We start from the raw sequence: 22,526 nt of genomic DNA, 5'->3' as shown, positions 1-22,526 counted from the left end.
TCCATGCATTCTTCTATCATGTCGTGAAAAATCGCCATCATGCACCTTTGAAAGGTTGCAGGGGCGTTGCAAAGTCCAAATCGCATGCGTTTGTAAGCAAAAGTACCATAAGGGCACGTGAATGTGGTTTTCTCTTGATCTTCTGGTGCTATTGGAATTTGAAAATATCCGGAAAAACCGTCAAGAAAATAATAGTAACTATTTCCGGCTAATCTTTCCAACATTTGATCAATAAAAGGTAAGGGAAAGTGATCTTTTCTAGTGACGTCATTTAATTTTCTATAATCAATACATACACGCCATCCTGTTACATGTGATGACCCGGGAATTTCCGACCAAATTTAAACTTAATCTTATCTGATTTCAATACGATAAGCAAAGTCTGTGTTATTGAGTCTCAAAATTTTGAACTGTCTTTATAAATTCATTTAATCTTTGACTATTACCGACGATTCACGAACAATTATTATAAATAAATAGGTATATATATTTTTATATATGTAAGTGTATATAATATTTTGTAATTATAAAATATAAACATTAGGATTAAATATGTAAAATTAAGATACAAAATAATTAAGTATAAATTAAAATGAATCTATATAAATAAATATGATTCTATGTATAGGTATTATTATATGTATATTGTAATATATATATATATATATATATATATATATATATATATATATATATATATAGTCTGGGTAAATATTCAATTTTATAAATAGTAAACATTACTTAAATAATAAAATGTAAAATTTATATACTAAATATAATTACAAGTTTAATTAAAGCTGTTATATTATTACTACAGTCATTATTATTATAAATTATTATTATCATTATTATAGTTATTATAAAATAATACATTTATTTTTTTTATCATTAATAATATTATTAATATCATTTTTAGTATTTTTATAACAATTAATATTATAACTATTAATTCTATTAATAATATTATTAAAATTTTAATTATTATTAATATATTTATAATTATTAATTTTATATATATATATATATATATATATATATATATATATATATATATATATATATATATATATATATATATATATATATATGAATCATACGTACCATTATAGAATCCAATTCAATTGTAAAACACTATTTGTTCTTTTGAATTTATCTGCTAAGTTCACAGAATGATTCCATTGTCATTACAAACCAAAATCACTTTAATGTCACAATCCCCTTTTATTTTGATTTTATTCATTTTTTTCTTCTGAGTTAATTGATTCTGTCGATTCCAATTCACATAAAAACGAATCATTGATGTTTACACTAACTGTTAATGATGCGTACTCAATCATACAATATATTTTACCTCCTGCAATTGTTAAATAAAACCCAAAATAATTAAACAAGTTCATTCTCCCTCTGTTCTTCCACTTCTTTAGTCAAGTCTCAAAAGCGAATCAATTTTGAAAATATAACAATGCAGTTCTGTTAGAAATCCTATATACAAACTATCTGCAAAGTTTCAGATCCTAATTTCTAAAATCGAATCTTAATTTCGGAGTCAAAATTATTTTACAAAAAGTCAAACTTTGTGTTCATCGCGAAATTCATAATCGTTTCGATGTTTTCAGTTAAGTTGACGATTGATAAAGTTTTCAGGGATGATTTGAAACATACTTTGTGTTATAACCTTTGTCTATAACAATCTAATTATCAAAATCAATTTTTTTTTATGGTAGCGACGAGCAGACCATATACTTTTTTTTTCCTTTCAATTAATCATAAATAGATGGTTATATACGTTGTATATTAAGTCCCAAATTGAAATTGTAAATCAAGAATATGTTTTGGTTCAAGTCTAATTCGATGAGATGTAGAAGGGATGATGAATAACTGATAACAAATAAATACTAGTGGGAAGTGTATCTAATCAGAAAAACAAAGATGGAGGGGTGGTTTGGAAGGGGTGTCAGGGTTCGAGTGGTCATGGGATCGAAACTGGGCATATGCATTTTTTTAATTCTTTATTGATTCAACCATGGGTGTTTCCTCTCTTGGGCTTATTTCCAACTGTTGGGCCGAGTTAAGCCACTTTCTATGGGGATTGTTTAAATGTTGGGCCGAAATGAAAGAAACAGGATATATAGAAATAAATTTAAGATTAAAACATATAGAAAGCAGATGGAGTAATGGTAGGAGGTATTGACGGGTTGCGGGAGGTCGTGGGTTCGAGCCTCGTTGTAGGCAATTCTTTTTACACAAATCTTTAAAGGGTATACATCTTAATTTTCATTTCCATTATTATTATTATTATTATTATTATTATTATTATTATTATTATTATTATTATTATTATTATTATTATTATTATTATTATTATTATTATTGATATCGATATGTTGTTGTTATTATTATAAATATAATTATTATTGTTATCATTATGATTATTATTATTGTTAAGTATTATAAGTATTATATCTAGTATTATTAAAAGTATTAATTATGATATTATTATTAAATTTAAAGCTATAATATTATTATCATGGATAGGTTTATTATTATCAGTATAAAAATAACACAAATTATTATTATTTTTGTAAATTTTAGTATTAGTATCACTTTTGTAACTACTAGTATTATTATTATTATTATTAATTTATAATTTTAGTATTATTATCATTTTTATTATTAGTATCATTATATATAAAATTATTATTAATATCAAAACTATCATTCTTAACAAATAGATATTTGGTACATAAAACCTACTAATTACATATACTACAATTATATTACTAATCTATATAACTATATATAAGACATATTAACATTTATTATATAAATACCTACATGCGACGAATTCGATATTTCTAATATAATACTAAATATATATATGTATATATTAATATAACTAAATGTATAGATTCTAATCATTTTAAATATATATATAATAAATATATATAACATATACCTTAAAATATAATAAAAGTATATATGTTTAAATGGAATTTAATATAAATTATATAAACTACAAACACATAAATAATATATAATTAATAAAGAAAAATTATATGATTTCTATTATATGTTTTTAACAGATATATAAATGATATAGATTCGTGAATCCGAGGCCAACCCTATACTTGTTCAATGTCGTTCTATGTATTTTTACTACAAAATACATTAGGTGAGTTCATTTAATCCCTTTTACTCATTACATTTTTGGGCTGAGAATACATGCGCTGTTTTCATAACTGTTTTACGAAATAGACACAAGTACGTGAAACTACATTCTATGGTTGAATTATCGAAATCGAATATGCCCTTTTTTATTAAGTCTGGTAATCTAAGAATTAGGGAACAGACACCCTAATTGACGCGAACTCTAAAGATAGATCTATCGGGCCCAACAAGCCCCATCCAAAGTACCGGATGCTTTAGTACTTCAAAATTTATATCATGTCCGAAGGAGGATCCTGAAATGATGGGGATATTCTTATATGCAGATTGTGAATGTCGATTACCAGGTGTTCAATTTATATGAATGGTATTTTTGTCTCTATGCACGGGACGTATGTTTATGAGAAATGGAAATATGAAATCTTGTGGTCTATTAAAATTATGAAATGATTATTTATGTTAAACTAATGAACTCACCAACCTTTTGGTTGACACTTTAAAGCATGTTTATTCTCAGGTACGAAAGAAATCTTCCGCTGTGCATTTGCTCATTTTAGAGATATTACTTGGAATTATTCATGACATATTTCAAAAAACGTTGCATTCGAGTCGTTGAGTTCATCAAGATTATTATTAAGTCAACTTTAGTTAGATTTATTATGAAATGGTTTGCATGACGTGAATTTCCGATGTAATGAAAGATTGTCTTTTCAAAAACGAATGCAATGTTTGTAAAATGTATCATATAGAGGTCAAGTACCTCGCGATGTAATCAACTGTTGTGAATCGTTTATAATCGATATGGACTTCGTCCGGATGGATTAGGACGGGTCCTTTCATTACAGTCCTAGTAGGAATAAGCTCATTTTTTTCATTTGTGATGACAATCATGCCACCCTTCATAGGCACGCATTGAACTGGGCTTACCCATGGACTATCAGAAATTAGATAAATTAAACCTACATCAAGTAGTTTAATAATTTCTTTCTTAACAACATCTTGCATATTAGGATTTAGTCTTCGTTGGCGTTGCACATACGTTTTATGACCTTCTTCCATAAGGATTTTATGTGTGCAATACGAAGGATTTATTCCTTTAATATCATGAATCTTTCATGCAATGGCTGGTTTATGAGCTTTCGACACAGAAATGAGTTGAGATTTTTCATTTTCAGTAAGAGAAGAAGATATTATTACAGGTAATTCAGATTCACCATGTAAATAAGCGTATTCCAAATGGTTTGGAAGTGGCTTTAACTCTAATGTCGGAGGTTCTTCTATCAATGATTTATATCGATATCTGTCTTCTTCTTTTAGCATTTGAATTTCTTCTGTTGTTGGTTTATATCCATTAGCCATAAGTGTAGCTAACATTTCAGTTTCATCAATTGGTTCAGTTCCTTCTCCTAAAGAACATTCTCCTGTTCCTTGTAATTCTGGAAATTCTTCTAACAATTCTGCATGTGAATCTATAGTTTGAATATAATAGCATGTATCATCTGCAAATTGCGGTTGTTGCATTGCTCTATCAACAGAAAAGGTAACACTCTCGTCCTCTATACTTAGGGTAAGTTTCTTACCGAGCACGTCTATCATTGCTTTAGCCGTGTTTAAGAATGGTCTTCCTAATATGAGAGGAACTTGAGAATCTTCTTCCATGTCCAGAACAACAAAATCTACTGGAAATACTAAAGTACCAACTTTAACTAGCATGTTCTCCATTATCCCTCTAGGATATTTTACTGATCTATCAGCTAGTTATATGCTTATTCTTGTTGGTTTCAATTCTCCAAGGTCTAGTTTAGTGTATAGTGAATACGACATTAAATTTATACTAGCACCTAAGTCTGCCAATGCTTCTATTGAACTAAGACTATCCAGAAAACATGGAATTGTGAAACTTCCTGGATCAGATAGTTTTTCTGGTATCTTATTCAACAGCACTGCAGAACAATTAGCATTCATAGTAACAGCCGAGAGTTCTTCCATTTTCTTTCTATTCGAGATTAGATCTTTCAGAAATTTAGCATATCTAGGCATTCCTGAAATCACATCAATGAAAGGAAGATTTACATTTATCTGTTTAAACATATCCAAGAATTTGGATTGCTCGGCTTCAAGTCTCTCCTTTCTCATTTTACTCGGGTAAGGAAGTGGTGGTTCGTATGGTTTAACATAAGGTTTAGCCTTAACTGTGTTATCTTCATTAACCTTTTCAACTACCGGTTCTTTTTCCTTATCTTGTTCAGGTTGTGGTTCTTGTGGAGTAGGAATAGCTTCATCAGAAATTACAGGTATTTCAGGTGGTTTAAGTGTAATACCACTTCTTGTGGTAATAGCTTTAGCTGTTTCATTCTGGAGGTTAGCATTTGTATCACTAGGTAGACTTCCCGGTTTTCTTTCACCTATTAACCTTGCTAGGTTACTTACTTCTTGTTCCAGATTTTGAATAGAAGCTTGTTGATTTCTAAATGCTTGAGCATTTTGTTCATTAGTTTGTTTCTGAGATGTGAAAAACTGTGTTTGAAATTCAACTAACTTCGACATCATATCTTCTAAATTTGGCTTTTTATCATCGGTTTGTGGTGGTTTGTTTTGAAAATTAGGTCTTTGCTGGTTGTAAGTATTATTGGATACTTGTTGATTACTAGGACCTTGTTGATTGTTGTATGGAACATTTCGATTATAATTTTGGTTTTGATTGTAAATTGGTCTTGGCGGTTGATAATTAGTCTGATAATTATTTCCAGGCCTTTGGTTTAGATATGAAACATTCTCCCTTTGTTCCATTGTTAGTTCAATACTAAGACAATCTTTTGTCAAATGTGGTCCTCCACACTGCTCACAACTAATTCGTATTGAGTGTATATCCTTAGTCATCTTTTCCATTCGTCTCTCGACAGCATCTATCTTTGCAGAAATGGAATCTAAGTCATGGCTAGAATCGGCTCTAGCTGCTTTAGATGATCTAACGATATCTTTTTCTTGGTGCCACTCATGTGAGTGGGAAGCAGTGTTATCAATAATTTTGTAAGCATCAGTTTCTGTTTTCTTCATAATGGAACCACCAGCTGCTATATCGATGTCTTTCCTTGTAGTGATGTCGCATCCTTGGTAGAATATTTGTACTATTTGACAAGTGTCTAAACCATGTTGCGGACATCCTCTCAATAACTTTCCAAATCTTGTCCATGCCTCATATAGAGTTTCATTTGGCTTTTGTGTGAACGTAACAATTTCTCCTTGAAGTCTCACGGCTTTAGATGCCGGAAAGAATTGTTTAAGAAAATTTTCAACTAAAACGTCCCATGTATCAATCGCCCCTTCAAGTAACGATTCTAACCAATCTTTGGCTTCTCCCTTTAAAGTCCAGGGAAATAACATGAGATATATCTGTTCATCCTCCACTTCTCTTATTTTAAATAGAGTGCAGATCCTATTAAAGGTACGAAGATGTTCATTTGGATCTTCCTTCGGCGCCCCACTAAATTGGCATTGATTAGTTACCATGTGTAGAATTTGTCCTTTGATTTCATAATCTGGCGCATTAATGTCTGGATGAGTAATTGCGTGACCTTGGCCAGTGCGTTTAGCTCTCATTCGGTCTTCCATACTTAAAGGTTCCAGATTTTCCATGATTGAATTTGTTGAATCTGAATCACTAGAGGATTCTAATTTAATGGTTCGTTCCTCAACAATCTCTGCTTGAATGATTGGTGGTTACGGAGGAAAAATTAATGGTTCAGGATCTATGAATTGTCCTTGAATATTCCCCGGATTCTCAATTGTGAGGTCGGGTTCAAAAATTGGATTATCGGAAATTTGAATTGGAGTACTTGGTCGACTGGATGATAATTCTGAAGAAAAATCAACGGCGACAATATTTGCTAGATGTATTGATCGAGTTACAGGTGGTGAACGTACAAAAGGTGGTGAACGTTTTGCTCGGTGCATTCACTGAATATCCTATTAGTTTTTAAAAAGAAAGAAAAATTATATAAGTTATCCAATTAATAGACTTTTCTGATTTTGCCCACGTTTCGAATAGCCAAAAGATGCAGCAGAGGGGCAGGATTCGTTTGGTCTCAATATAATTGAGTACTGTTTGGCTCCAATAACCCGGTCCACGTACAAATCCAACTATTACTAAGAACCAGAAAATTTTGATGTCTATCAATTTAACCACTTAAAACAATTTTTCGTTTGAAATTTAAAGAAATATTAGATAAGAAATAGAGAAAATTCTAAGTCCTAAAAACTAGAATGGCGAGAAATAAGAGAGAAAAAGAGCGCGTCGAAAAATGTCGGTGAATAAAAGAAAAGAAAGTAGCGCGTCGAAACTTAAAAAGAAACTAAAATTTATAGCGTCGTAAAATTCTAAAGCACCTAAATCTTAGTCTAAGAAAAAGAACATAAGGGATTTTACGGAAAATCTTAAAAATCTAGAAATAAAATAACTACGGCAAAAAACTATGTCTTAAATTAAATACGAGCAAAAAAAATTTAAAAATATTACAAGAAACGATTAAAAAGGTACGAAATATAAAAAATAAAACTAAAGTTTATGAAAATATAATTTTTATAAAAATATTATTTTTATATTATTTATTTTATAAAACTATTAATTTTAAAATTTATTAAAACTTAATATAACTTCAAAATACAAATTAAAATAAAACTAAAACTAATTTTATTTAATTAAAACCCTAATTATTAATAATAATAAAATTTTAAACCCTAATTTTGTATTAATTGCAGTCCTAGGTTTGACCTGTCAGAAGACCTCCGCGAGTGCGGTATGGTTCAGTTCAAATGCTCCGCGAGTCGCGGAGGGTTCAATTTCAGCTCAAAAGGGGTCGATTTTTACAGTTTCAGTTTTTTTTTTATATTTTTATTTTTTTACTTTTTATATTATACATAAAATATAAATATAACTTAAATAAAAATTTAATTTTAAAACTAAAATAAAAATACTTATAAATATTATAAACTCTTAAAAATATAAATGTATTTTTCTTTCTTTTTGAATTTTTATATTTTTATTATTTTTAAAACTTATATTTATAAAAAGAACTTAACAAAAACTTTTATAAAAACTTTTTTTTTTATTTTTAGGGTTGCGCTTTCGGCATTTATGTTCCCCGGCAGCGGCGCCAAAAATACTTGATGTTATGCGAGACGTATATGAAATAGTGTATATTTTACTAGAAAATACTATTAAATATGATACAATTTTACACAAGATATTTATTTATTTATAGAATGGATATACCTAAACCTTGCTACAACACTTATAGGCAGTGTACCTAATCGTACAGTAGTGTAGTTTTTAGTAAGTCCGGTTCGTTCCACAGAGAAATCTTTTAAACAAAGCTTAACGCTATATTAGTTTTATCTTATAAAAATACAAATATATATAAGTAATATTATTATTATAAAAAGGGGGGTTTTACCGTTTAATGACCGGTTTGTCGATTTTAAAACTTTAGTCGCAGTTAAAACCTAATGTAAAATATTAAATAAATAAAAGACTTAATTTAAAGCGTAGAATAAATAACGATAATGAAATTGCAATAAATAAAAGTGCGATGAAATAAAATTGCGATAATTAAAAAGTGATATAATTAAAAGTGCAATTAAATACAATGACAATAAATAGAAGTGCGATAATTAGAAGTGGAATTAAATATGAAAATAAAGGAATTATGCTTATTTAAACTTCCGTAATCATGATGTTTGACGCGTTGATTTTAGTTTTATGCCCATGGGTTAATTGTTCTTTGTCCTGGATTATTCAATTTGTCCGTCTGGTTTTTGTCCATAACAGTTCATCAGTCATAAATATAAAGTGCGAGTATTCTCGTCAAATTATCCTTATACCCGAAGTCAAATATTCTAACTAATTGGAGACTTAAACTGTAACAAGGTCTTAATACTTTGTTTAATAATTACACCAGGATATCGACTGCTTGTAACCCAAGGTTTTAATACTTTGTTATCAATTATGCCAAGTGTCCTTGTACATAATTTCACCCCTGTTTTAATAATTCTAGTGACTATTAATCCATTCCCGTGTCCGGTTAAATGAACGATTATTCGTACATATAAATATCCCGCCCATCGTGTCCGATCGAGTGTACACGGGAATGGATTAATAGCGTAGCGTTACACGGACAGAATTATTAAACTGTAACAAGGTCTTAATACTTTGTTTAATAATTACACCAGGATATCGACTGCTTGTAACCCAAGGTTTTAATACTTTGTTATCAATTATGCCAAGTGTCCTTGTACATAATTTCACCCCTATTTTAATAATTCTAGTGACTATTAATCCATTCCCGTGTCTGGTTAAATGAACGATTATTCGTACATATAAATATCCCGCCCATCGTGTCCGATCGAGTGTATATGGTTATTTATAGGTACGTCCAATTGTAAATCTTTATATTAAAATTAACAAACTATCATTTAGTTAAACAAATATAAAGCCCATTAATAGCCCATAGTCTAATTTCCACAAGTGTCATTCTTTTGTCTAAACCCCAATTATAGTACAAAGCCCAATTACCCAATTTTAATATTTTTAGCCCAACATCATAATTACTTCGGCTTAAATAAGCATAATAATAACTTAGCTACGAGACATTAAATTAAAAAGGTTGAACATAACTTACAATGATTAAAAATAGCGTAGCGTTACACGGACAGAATTTCGACTTACACCTTTACAACATTCGCTAACATACCCTTATTATTAGGATTAAAATTAAAATTAAAATTAAAATTATAATATATATATATATATATATATATATATATATATATATATATATATATATATATATATTTTTACGTATGATGAAAAGAAAATAAAGTAAATAATCCGTCGAATTGCATGGCCTTTTATAGGTGGATTTCTGATTTTGTGGGCTCCGCGAGTGCGGCCTTTTTGGGCTTTATAAGCTCCGCGAGTGCGGAGCTGTGGAATCCAGCTCACACAAGTTTGGCTCCTAGCTTGCCGACGGATTTTATTATATAAATATAATATAAATATATAATTTATATAATTAATTATATATTATATTATATTTATATACATAATTAATTTGTAACTTTCGGTCCGTTGTGTCGTACGTTGAAAGTTGGTTCATGTCTCGGTTCCGGATTTTTGAACGTCCTTTCGTATAATTTAATATCTTGTACTTTGCGTTTTGCGTCTTGTACTCTTGTAATTTTGAGACGTTTCTCATCAATAATTTGAACCTCTTTGCTTGTACTTTGTACTTTTTAGCTTTTTGGTCGTTTGCGTCTTCAATTCATCGAATCTGTCTTTTGTCTTCACCTTTTAATATTTAAATAAATATTCCTTGTAAATAGGACAACTGCAACTAAAAGCTTGTCTTTCTTGAGGGATAATGCGATGAAATATATGTTCGTTTTTAGCATTATCACTTATTTAAATCGAAGTAATCGTGATGTTGGGCTAAATATTAAAGACGGGGTTATTGGGCTTTGTACCATAATTGGGGTTTGGACAACAGATCGACACTTGTGGAAATTAGACTATGGGCTATTAATAGGCTTTATATTAATTAAACGATACCTCGTTAATTTAATATAAAGGTTACAATTTGACGTATCTATATATAACCACATACGCTTAACCGGGTACGGTGGGCGGGATATTTATAAATACTAATTATTGTTCATTTGACCGGACACGGGGATGGATTAATAGTTAATGGACTTATTAAAACAGGGGTGGATAACATTCAAGGGTAATTGGTGTAATTGTTAACAAAGTATTAAAACCTTGGATTACACGCAGTCGATAACCTGGTGTATTCATTAAACAAAGTATTAAGACCTTGTTACAGTTCGAATCCCCAATTAGTTGGAATATTTGACTTCGGATATAAGGTTAATTTGACGAAGATCCTCGCACTTTATAATTATGACCGATGGACTATTATGGACAAAACCGTATGGACATATCGAATAATCCAGGACAAAGGACAATTAACCCATGGTAATAAATTAAAATCAACACGTCGAACATCATGATTACGGAAGTTTAAATAAGCATAATTCCTTTATTTTATATCTCATCGCACTTTTATTTTCTGTCATTTTATTTATTGCATTTTTAATTATCGTACTTTTATTTATTGCACTTTTATTTATCGTCATTTATTTTACGTTTTAAATTAAGTCATTTGTATATTTAATATTTTACATTAGGTTTTAATTGCGACTTAAGACATAAAATCGACAAACCGGTCATTAAACGGTAAAAAGCCCCCTTTTTATAATAATAATAATAATAATAATAATAATAATAATAATAATAATAATAATAATAATAATAATAATAATAATAATAATAATAATAATAATAATAATAATATTACTTATATATATATTGATACAAATATAGTTTAAAATAAATATAGCATTAAATTTAGTTGTATCCCTGTGGAACGAACCGGACTTACTAAAAACTACACTACTTTACGATTAGGTACACTGCCTATAAGTGTTGTAGCAAGGTTTAGGTATATCCCATTCTATAAATAAATAAATAACTTGTGTAAAATTGTAGCATATTTAATAGTATTTCGCAATAAAAATATAACTATTTCGTATACTACCCTGCACACATCAAACGGCTAGGTGGTCTGGTAGGTGCGGGAAAACCCTGTGGGCTTGAGTTTTCTAGTATTGTTGAGGGATCTTTTTGGAGTGGAGGCTCAAGAAGGATCGACACTAGTTGAGGTTTAAGAAAAAATAGTTACACTAGAGTCGTCAGTATTTTAGGTAGATCATCTCCAACAGAAACTGTGTTGCAGCTGACAGAGGAAGATAAACAAGAGGTTTTCTTCGGAGTCACTGTTAACAATACATATGTACAGTAGTTGGCTCAGGATAAAAAAATTAGTTTCGTCCAAATTCGTGCGCATGTATGAGTTCGGCATTCCAACGATAAAAATGAGAGCAGTAAGGTGGAATATCAAGGGTGTGATTGCGTCCTCACATGACTACATTGACAGATTTTTCCGCGTGTTTGTTCTACCATCGAGATTTATTTTATGGGTGAAAGGTCACTCGAGTAGATGGTTTAATGTGCAGATGGATGCTTTGGCAATGGGTTTGTTAGAGTCGGATTGGATTCGGATCAGATTCGGGTCGAACTTCGACCCCTTATCTTCTAACTAAGGAGATAGGTGATCGGCGTCAAAGATTGCGGTTAAATGGAAGCAATTTTCAAAGTTGGTTTGTTGACTAGACAAATTTGCAAGAAAGTTAAAAGACTTAAATTTGTGAATTTAAGCAAAGACAAAAACAAAGAATTAAAAACGACAAGTTGTGATCAATAGATAAAAGTTTAATCCCGTCCAAATCCCAATTGTGCAATCATTCATTCAAACAAATAACATGTTTATCAAGTTCTCATCTAGCTCACATAGACATAAGTTCTTCAATTCATCAAATATACTATCTTGGGCATTTTTATATAAATTAAATAAGTTGTCTTTATCCCTAACTAAATTAACACTAAGTGAATTTAGAACAAATTGTTAACTCACAAGTCACAATAAGTCTTACAATAATTAAAATTTAAAAACTTACTAACTTGAACATTTAATAATTCATAAATCAAAAGACTTTATCTTTATAAATCATACACAACATTAATATTTGAAAGAAATCATAAATACAACAATTGTTCATTGAAAGGAATAAAAGAGAAACTTAGCCACTCATAATCATTATGATGAACATGATAATTTGTTGATGAAGAATGTTGATCGGATCATGGATCTTGAAAAGCTTGGACGAAATTGCATTAGGGTACGATTTCTAGCTCCAAAAGTATGGAAAGATGGATTAAATTCGTTGTTGAGGATTTTTGTATTTATAGATACGTTAAAACTTGTTCCTTAAGTCAAAACACAATCTTGGAAAATTCAACGTTCGAAAAAACCTGCTATGGCAACGATGCCATATTTTTACGGCTTTGATAATTTTCTTGGAATTCTTCATTTTTAACTCCTTTTTACGTGTATCACATACAATCTCTGTAAAACATGAAAACTAACGAAAATGCCTTATTTCCATCATTAAAATAATGTAAACCTCATCTTATACATACCATTGCGAGCATAAATTATCGACAAATCAATAGGTGTTGTATCCAAAGAGAGATTTTTGGTCACGGGCGAGTAACACAGGTCGGATTATTGCTCACTAGTATGTTTGTTGTCGAAATACTTCCTTCGTGTAGTTCCACCGTAGGGATATTCGGGACACTCTTCCTTCGTGTAGTTCTACCGCAGGGATATTTAACGAACCCAAATGATTTTTGGTTTAGGATTGTAAGTCAATCCATGGTGATGTTCATTCGAGTGTTTTTCAAATGACTTTGGGTGATGGGAAAAATATTCGATTCTAACAGGATGTTTGGCTGGGTCAGTCATACTTAGCTACACGTTACAATCGTTTATATCATCTGGCCATTAACAAAAATGAGGTTATTGCGGACAAATTCATAAATGATGAGTGGCATTGGTTATGGTCTAGAGATGATATCGGTGGTCGAAATGATAGTCTTTTAGCTTCTCTTTGCAAGGATTTACAACTCCTCCAGATTGTTGATCGTGTAGATAGATGGGAGTATACTTTGACTTTTGATCGAGTTTATGATGTAAAGTCTGCAAGAGATGCAATAGACCAAAACATTATGTCTTCTTCGCATCACAAAACTGCTTGGTTCAAGTTTCTTTCAAGGAAAGTTAACGTGTTTTTGTGGCTTTTTAATTCAAACTCTTTACCTCTTCGTTGAAATCTATCTGCGAGAGGTCTAGATTAAAGTTCTATTAACTGTACTAATTGTAACAATGGGGTTGAGGATCGTAATTATTTATTCTTTGGATATTCGATGGCGTCAGATGTGTGGCGTAAAATTCGTATTTGGCTCGACAATAATATGCCCTTATGTACTTCTTGGGATGAATTAAGAGTTGGATCGATGGTCTTCAAGTTAAGGATGGGTCCAAGGATCGGATTATAGTGATTGCAGTCACCACATTGTGGGTTCTATGGTGATTTCGGAATGACATTATATTCAATGAGTTTCTTGTAGTATAAGTAGTATTGTTGATGTAGTTAGTTTATATTGTTTTAGATGACTTAAACATACGGGTCCTTTGGTTTCTAATTGAAACTTGTGGCTCCCATCTCCTTTATAATTTCTTTTTTAGCGTTTTTTAATATACAAATTTTGATCATTAAAAAAAAAGATTGTGGTAGTTCATTGCATTATTTTTTTGTAGTCTGTTTTTTAGTTTTGAGTCCAACTGGTTGTTTGGTTGTATTCTTGTCACGTTATTTCATAATTTGATGAAATTGTTCTTAACTAGTTTTCGAACCCTCGCTTCGCGCCGGGGTTCGGTTTTCAATGTATTTTATTGCGTTTAGTTTGTAAAATTATTTCGTGGCTAACGATGATGTCGTTGAAGCGCAACTTGAGTCGAACTAAAAGGTATACAGATGAAAGATTTAAATGTTATTTTAAATTAACAATATATGTGCATCTTCGCGTTTCGCTATGAAATTGTCGACTTTTAAAAATTTAACGCAAAATCAACGTGTATGAAAAGTACCCCAAATATTTAACTTTTTTTTTAAAAAGAATCCGTATTGTGATCGTAAAATTATTTCGATTTTAACGATGATGCTAGAAAAATTTAACTGCTTTCGAGCGAGAAGATATGACCCGTTGAATATTTGGGTGGAGTTTATTTAAGATTTTTTATGAAAATGTTAATTTGACACTTTACCCCCCTGTTTGGGGGGCCGGTTTTAATGTTTGAACAAAGTGTGAGGGTTTTTTTGGCAAAGTGGAAGTTAGTTAGGGGAAAAAATGCAAAATGATAAAAATACCCTGGGTACTATTCATCATTTTTATCTAATACTCCATCCGTCCCATATCTATTGTCACCAGACAAAAAACACACAGTTTTAGGAAATCCCACTAGCTTTATTTCTCTACCAATGAAATATCTCCCCTCTCCAGATCCACCAATGAAATATCTTCTTTCCTTTCTATTTATGGAAGTAGACAATTAATTTGGGACATCCCAAAATAGAATACCGGACAATAATTTAGGGACGGAGGTAGTAGTTAATGAGTTGTATTCCCTTGAAACCAAACATTTGCTCAAAATTCAATGGACCAATCAGAGCGCGACATGTGGCGCGACAATCACATGTGATTGGAAAAAAAATTAAAAATTTTTAAAATTTTTTTTTTTAAATTTAAAAAAAAAATTCGAAATTTTTTTTTATGTAATTTTTTTTTTTTTAAATTTAGCATGTCAAATCCAATCACATGTGATTATAAAACTCAATCACATGTGATTGTGGAACTCAATCACATGTGATTCTGCATATCAAATCCAATCACATGTGATTAAAAAAAATTACAATTTTTTTAAAAAAAATTTCAACCGGAAACATACTTTAATTCGGTGATTTGATCAAGTTTGTTAGCGTTTCGTGATCATATCTTCAAAATTTTAGACTTTAATTCGGTAATTTAATCAAGTTTTGATCCAAAACTTGGTGTTTGAAGGTTTTAGCACAAATTTTGTGAAATTCGTTATTATTCGTCATTTTACTGAATTTTATTTTTCAATCACATGTGATTGGATTTGACATGCAACAATCACATGTGATTGGGTTTTACAATCACATGTGATTGGTATGCCCAATCACATGTGATTTACTGCATGTTAAATTTAATCACATGTGATTGAAAAAAAATTAAAAAAAAATTTCAAAAAATTTAAAAAAAAATTCGAAAAAAAAAATTATTGAAATTTTTTTTTTTTAAATTTTTTTTTCAATCACATGTGATTATCACGGCACGTGTCGCAATCTGATTGGTCCCTTGAATCTCAACTTAAAGTTTGGTCTCATTTGAATATTCCTTAGTAGTTAATATGGTAATTATATAATTTTTTCTATTTTTGAAGGGAAAAAAAATCAAAATCCATATAAAGAATAATGAAAAATAAAATCGTCATTTTTTCCATCTAGAAAGAGGGAAAATTAATAAAAAGTGCGTAGCGGTGAGACCAAGACTCCTAAAAGTAAACCTAATTAGTACGTAACTAATTAAATTTAATACTTAAATGATTAAGGCTTGTATGATTTCATCGGAATCTTCCTGGATGATGTAAGCAAGAAATTATCAGCATCAATTGCCAACCTTAAACCGATCAAACTCTTAAACCAGTAGTTATATGTTTCGACAGTTTTCGACAGCTAATTTTGACCATTGACCATGTTAATGGTTAAAATTAAATTTAAATTCATTATAATACTGTACATTTCTATTTACTGTTTCTTCTTCTTTGCTTCCTTGCAATTGCAACAAACAGATAAGTTTACAAATTACAAGTTACGTGTGTTGACCAACCTACTTGTACATCAAACAAACAAATTTCTACACCTTTTAATTGATGTTACAAGTCTCCATTAATAGTTAATAAATAAATATTAAATTTCAGCAACCGCGTTGATTATTAATCGTGCAGCCAAATAAGTCGTCTTTGTGTTCAAATATATATAAGGTTTGAACCATTATAAGGTATTTTTTTGAACAAGAACATTATCATCATATATTGATTTCATTTGAAGTACATTATTTTAAAGATTGATTGAAATTAAATTGATTTATGGGTGGAAAGAATTCAATAGAGGATAGCGCGAGATACAGGCATTCATCATCGTTTTCTGGAAATCAGAGTGGTGGTTATAGTCCTAATTATCAACCATCTTATTCATTTTCGGGTCAAGATAATAGTTACCCTGTAATTCAGGATCCATATGCATATGCTAATCCTTATGGACCACAGAAGAAGCTTGACAAGAAGTATTCAAAAATTGCTGATACTTACACTTCTTTGGACCAGGTAATTTAAATTTATAATTCAAATCCAAGGTTAAAGTCGTTAGTCGGGATTAGTCGGTCATGACCAACGGAGACACTACTCGGACGTTGATCAACTTTGGTTCGACTATATTTTATACACTTTGTTTAATTTTGACCAAATAAGTTCAACTTTAGTCTTACAAATACAACAATAACAAAACTCAATCCCATATATCACGGAGGTAAAATGTAGAAATCTTTATTCGATTCCTAGAATAAAGAGAAGTCATTTCTCCACCCAAAATAAAACACCCAGAAAGTCCTCCTTTTCAATGTTCTACAGATAGAATGATTGCTTCCGGATTTGAACAGCTATATGGGACTTTTGGCATATTTAACCAAATAAATTGAACAACTCGAAGACTAGTCGCGAGTCCCGACTAGTCCTAGTCAAATTAGTCGGGAACTAGTCAACCTTTTTGGCAAGTCGGTAGGGGCGGATGTAGTTACCATTAACTGGTACGTGCTACAAGTGAAATTCGCGATCTAATAAAAATTTGTTGTTTTAACTAGTGATACCAGTACATAATGTAAAATTTTTGAGTGACAATTGAAATAAGCCTTATAATAGATTTTTTTTTTTTAATTTTTAATCAATGACACTAGTAACTACCATTCTCAAATCCGCTAGGAACTTTTACAAGTATGTTTAAATCATTATAATTTTACAACCTAGGCGTCTTTCAGGGATTGATGATCTATCTGAGTGACTGAGTCAGTATGATTATTCCATCTTATATTATAACAATTAGAACACAATGGCAAAAGTTAATTTCTTGTTTAATTGGCATGCTTACTGCGTTATGGACACATTTATAATTAAACTTTATGGTGCAGGTAACCGAGGCTCTTGCACGTGCAGGACTCGAGTCTTCGAACCTCATTGTCGGTATTGACTTCACTAAGAGCAACGAATGGACAGGTTCAAGGTCTTACAATCGAAAGAGCTTGCATCATATTGGAGATGGTTTTAATCCATATGAACAAGCTATATCTATCATTGGGAAAACGTTAGCTGCTTTCGACGAGGATAACTTGATTCCATGTTATGGATTTGGAGATGGTATAATTCTATACACGGTCTTGTTTTATTATTTTTTCTAACAAATAACAATTATTTTACAATATTCTTAAAATTTTGGCTTCAATGTTTGTATGTGCAGCGTCAACACACGATCAAGATGTTTTCAGCTTTTACCCCGAAGAAGATAGATTCTGTAATGGATTTGAAGATGTCTTAAGCAGATACAGAGAAATTGTCCCTCATTTAAAGCTTTCAGGTTCTTAAATTACTCTTTCATTTTACGTACGAATAAATTTCGCTAATTATACTCATAATTAAGTTATTGATCTTTAATATAAATTGTTCCTCCTGCAGGGCCAACATCATTCGCTCCGGTTATTGAACAAGCTATGACGATTGTTGAACAAAGTGGGGGCCAATATCATGTGCTTTTAATCATTGCCGATGGACAGGTTGGTGTTTCGGGCCAAAAAACGTTATTAATACTAAACTAGACATAATACAATTCGTGCGTGTTTCTATATGAAAGTTGGTCTAATAATAATTATATGATCACGATTTAGGTAACAAGAAGCGTTGATACTGATCGTGGTCATTTAAGTCCACAAGAACAAAAAACTGTAGACGCCATAGTTGAAGCTAGGTGAGTTTCTTCAACCTTCATCAAGCATATATACGCTTTAACATACATTGTGAAGATATATGTGATGAACGGTAACTTGCTGACGTCAGCATGACATCATACTCCACTTATTATTATCTTGTTCTTTTATTTTTTTTACAATTTTCGTTCCTTATTCTAACTAAGCGTATATAATATTTGTTCTCGACAGCAAACTTCCATTGTCGATCGTATTAGTTGGAGTTGGGGACGGGCCTTGGGACATGATGAAAGAATTCGATGATAACATCCCCGATCGGGATTTTGATAATTTCCAGGTATACAATAACACTATTTATCTAGCTTCGATATATATAACTTACCGCTCATTCTATATGTTCTGATGTTTTTTTTTTTTCTATATCAGTTTGTGAATTTTACAGAAATAATGTCAAAGAATGTGCCATTAATCCGAAAAGAGACAGAATTTTCTCTTTCGGCATTAATGGAAATCCCGTCTCAATACAAAGCTACAATCGAACTAAATTTACTAGGGTACGTTACAGTTACATAAGTTTAAGTGATTTTTGATTTTTTCATTCATTTTGTCTATTCAAAATTGCAGCAGTAGAAAAGGAATTTCGCCCCATAGAGTTGCCCTTCCTCCTCCAATTCGTGGGCCATCATTTTCGAATAAACCGTTACATTCGGATAGTTTTCAAAAGGGCTCACAATCGTATTATGGTTATAGCAGCCCTGTTCATTCTGTTCCTTTATATGGTCAAACTAGAACAGATTACACATCAGCAGGAAGTTCAAAATCAACCTACGACAACCAGGTACTTGTTTGATTTGGGTTTGTTTTTTTTTTTTCTATTTTCTGCAGCATTGTTTCTTGTTGGCTCATTGTTTATGTGAATAAATTGGTGGGTCAACCAAGACCAAAATTACCCAATTTGACCCTTACAGTTAACATTGGCTCAAACCATAAGAGAGCTCTAAATATTGCTATGTCATACATTTCAAGCTGAATAACCTTACAAGCTATACTACGATTCTTCAAGAACATGATTCTTAATTAGATTCAAGTTTTTATAAATTTGATCTTAGGAAGCAGTGCTAATTTTCTTTTTGATCTTATGCAGTTATGCCCCATTTGCCTTACTAATCCCAAGGACATGGCCTTTGGTTGTGGACATCAGGTATAAATTATCCTTTAATTTGTTCATGTTTACCTCAAATAGATGTCAAGTTATGGGGCTTAAAACTTATGTTATGTTGGTTTTTTTGGTATTTGGCAGACGTGTTACGAGTGTGGAGAAACGCTTGAGTTATGCCCAATTTGCCGGAGTTCAATCCAAACAAGAATAAAGCTCTACTAAGAATACATATACATTGGTTTGTTTTTAAGTTTTTTGTGGTATATAATGTGATTTGTTGTAGCTACTAGTCTACATTCTTTGATGTTCTTTGGAATAAACAATTTTTTTTAATGGGAGCTGTTTGATAGTCGGAAAAATATATTAATGATAGAGAAAGTCGAAAATATGATGTAAATGAGAGATACTTTTGGTACGTTAATGGAACTAAGCGTTGAACTTGAATCTATTTGACAAACATGTAAGGATATTAGGACCCAAAACAACGCAAGTGATTCAACAAGATCACTCACCGATAGTAATTCTACAAGATTACTAACCCACTTAATGAACGAAAGATTATAAATGCAAGAAATGTAAATCGACACAAGAGATAACGTGGTTATATGCAATCGTTGTGATTGCTTTAGTCCACGAACCAACTAGAGAATGTATTACTGAATATTTGTGGTGTGTTTACAATGAGTTACAAGAGGGTCTATTTATAGAATGGTTTAAAGAGTAAGCTAAAAACAATTCCTTGAAGCTTCATGTGAGTTTCCTGACAGCTTCATGGAAGCTACATGTGAGTTTCCTGACAGCTTCGTGGAAGCTACATGTGAATTTCCTCACAACTTCGTAGAAGCTACATGTGAATTTCCTCACAACTTCGTAGAAGCTTCGTGTCAGTTTCCTGGAATCTTCCCTCTAATTATTTAAAGTTCTCCATATCTCCAACAATCTCCCACTTGGAGACTTTGAACAAACCCAACCTTCGTCAACCCAAAATATCAACGATCTAACCAAGAACGTTAAACCACCATTATACCGCCAAACTCCATTTGGGACACGCACACTCAACACATACTTCGGATGAGCAGACTTTCGATACAAGGTCTTCAACACTACTTGTTAGAATTGAAACATTAACTCTCTAATTCTCTAGTTGGGGTCTTCTCTCGTCAATTCATTAGAAGACCAATTGAGGTAATGCAAAACCTGAATTTCTCTGTCGTAACAACCTTAGTAAACATATCAGCAGGATTCTTCGTACCAAGGATTTTCTCCAATAATAAAGTACCATCATTTATATGTTGTCGAATAAAATGATACCTTATCTTGATGTGTTTCGTACGACTATGAAACACCGGATTCTTCCCAAGATGTATTGCACTTTGATTATCACAATACAAGACGCAATAGTCTTGTCTTTTACCCAACTCACCTAAGAAGTTCTTCAACCAAACAAGCTCTTTAGAAGCTTCTGCAATAGCCATATATTCGGCTTCGGTGGTTGATAAAGCATCACTCTTTTGTAGTCGAGACATCCAACTAACCGCCGTCTTCCCTATTGTGAAAACATAACCCGTAGTGCTTTTCCCCGAATCATCACATCCGCCCAAATCAGCGTCCGCATAACCTCTAAGTATGACATTGCTTTTAGAGAAGCACAATCCCATATTAGAAGTACCTTTCAAATAACGAAGTAACCATTTAACCGCTTCCCAATGCTCTTTCCCCGGATTAGACATATAACGACTTACAACTCCCACTGCGTGAGCAATATCGGGTCTTGTACAAACCATGGCATACATAACACTACCCACGGCCGATGCATATGGAACCTTTTCCATCTCCATTTTGTCTTATTCCGTTTTAGGTGATTGAATTTTTGATAGCTTTATCGTGCTACCCAAAGGCATAGAACAAGCCTTTGAATTTTCCATGTTAAACCTCTCTACAACTTTCTCAATATATTTGGATTGAGACAAGTATAGAGTACCCTTCACATGATCACGCACAATACTCATGCCAAGTATTTGCCTAGCACCATCAAGATCTTTCATCTCGAATTCACGGGAAAGTAATCCCTTCAACTTGTTAATTTCGGACATGTTGGAACCTGCAAGTAACATGTCATCAACATACAACAATAAGATTATATAAGAAGACTTGAGTTTCTTCAAGTAGCAACAGTGATCCGCTTCACATCTTAAGAAACCAATCTTCTTCATAAAATCATCAAACTTCAAGTACCATTGCCGAGGTGCTTGCTTCAATCCATACAAACTTTTCTTTAGCTTACAAACCCACTTCTCTTTACCCTTTACCTCAAAGCCCTCAGGTTACCTCATGTAGATCTCTTCAACAAGATCACCATGCAAGAATACGGTCTTCACATCTAGTTGCTCTAGATGTAAGTCTTCGGATGCAACCATAGAAAGTACCAAACGGATAGTAGTCATTTTAATTACTGGTGAAAATATCTCTTTGTAGTCAACCCCTTCCTTTTGTTGAAAGCCTTTGACTACCAAACGAGCCTTGTACCTTTTCTTGCCATCCAACTCATTCTTGATTCGATACACCCATTTACTT

General features: G+C 31.6%; 1 protein-coding gene across 2 annotated transcripts; it reads left to right on the top strand.

Moving 5' to 3' along the window:
- Window positions 1-16,782: 16,782 nt before the first annotated feature.
- Window positions 16,783-20,301, top strand: LOC139848191 (E3 ubiquitin-protein ligase RGLG2-like). Of its 2 annotated transcripts, none has more exons than XM_071837923.1 (10): window positions 16,783-17,147; window positions 18,005-18,230; window positions 18,331-18,447; window positions 18,546-18,643; window positions 18,755-18,834; window positions 19,025-19,130; window positions 19,220-19,347; window positions 19,421-19,631; window positions 19,938-19,994; window positions 20,094-20,301. In XM_071837923.1, exons 1-10 carry the CDS (start codon window positions 16,911-16,913, stop codon window positions 20,172-20,174), a joined length of 1,341 nt encoding a protein of 446 aa, XP_071694024.1. In that variant the 5' UTR covers window positions 16,783-16,910; the 3' UTR covers window positions 20,175-20,301. The 2 variants fall into 2 exon arrangements, with proteins under 2 accessions (XP_071694024.1, XP_071694023.1); XM_071837922.1 differs by having other exon boundaries at window positions 16,786-17,147; window positions 19,418-19,631.
- Window positions 20,302-22,526: the final 2,225 nt, after the last annotated feature.

Source organism: Rutidosis leptorrhynchoides, chromosome 5 (genome assembly GCF_046630445.1).
Source record: "Rutidosis leptorrhynchoides isolate AG116_Rl617_1_P2 chromosome 5, CSIRO_AGI_Rlap_v1, whole genome shotgun sequence".
In the NCBI taxonomy this organism is placed as follows: domain Eukaryota; kingdom Viridiplantae; phylum Streptophyta; class Magnoliopsida; order Asterales; family Asteraceae; genus Rutidosis; species Rutidosis leptorrhynchoides.
Note: the sequence above shows the minus strand (reverse complement) of the source record. Positions and strands in the feature narration are given on the sequence as shown.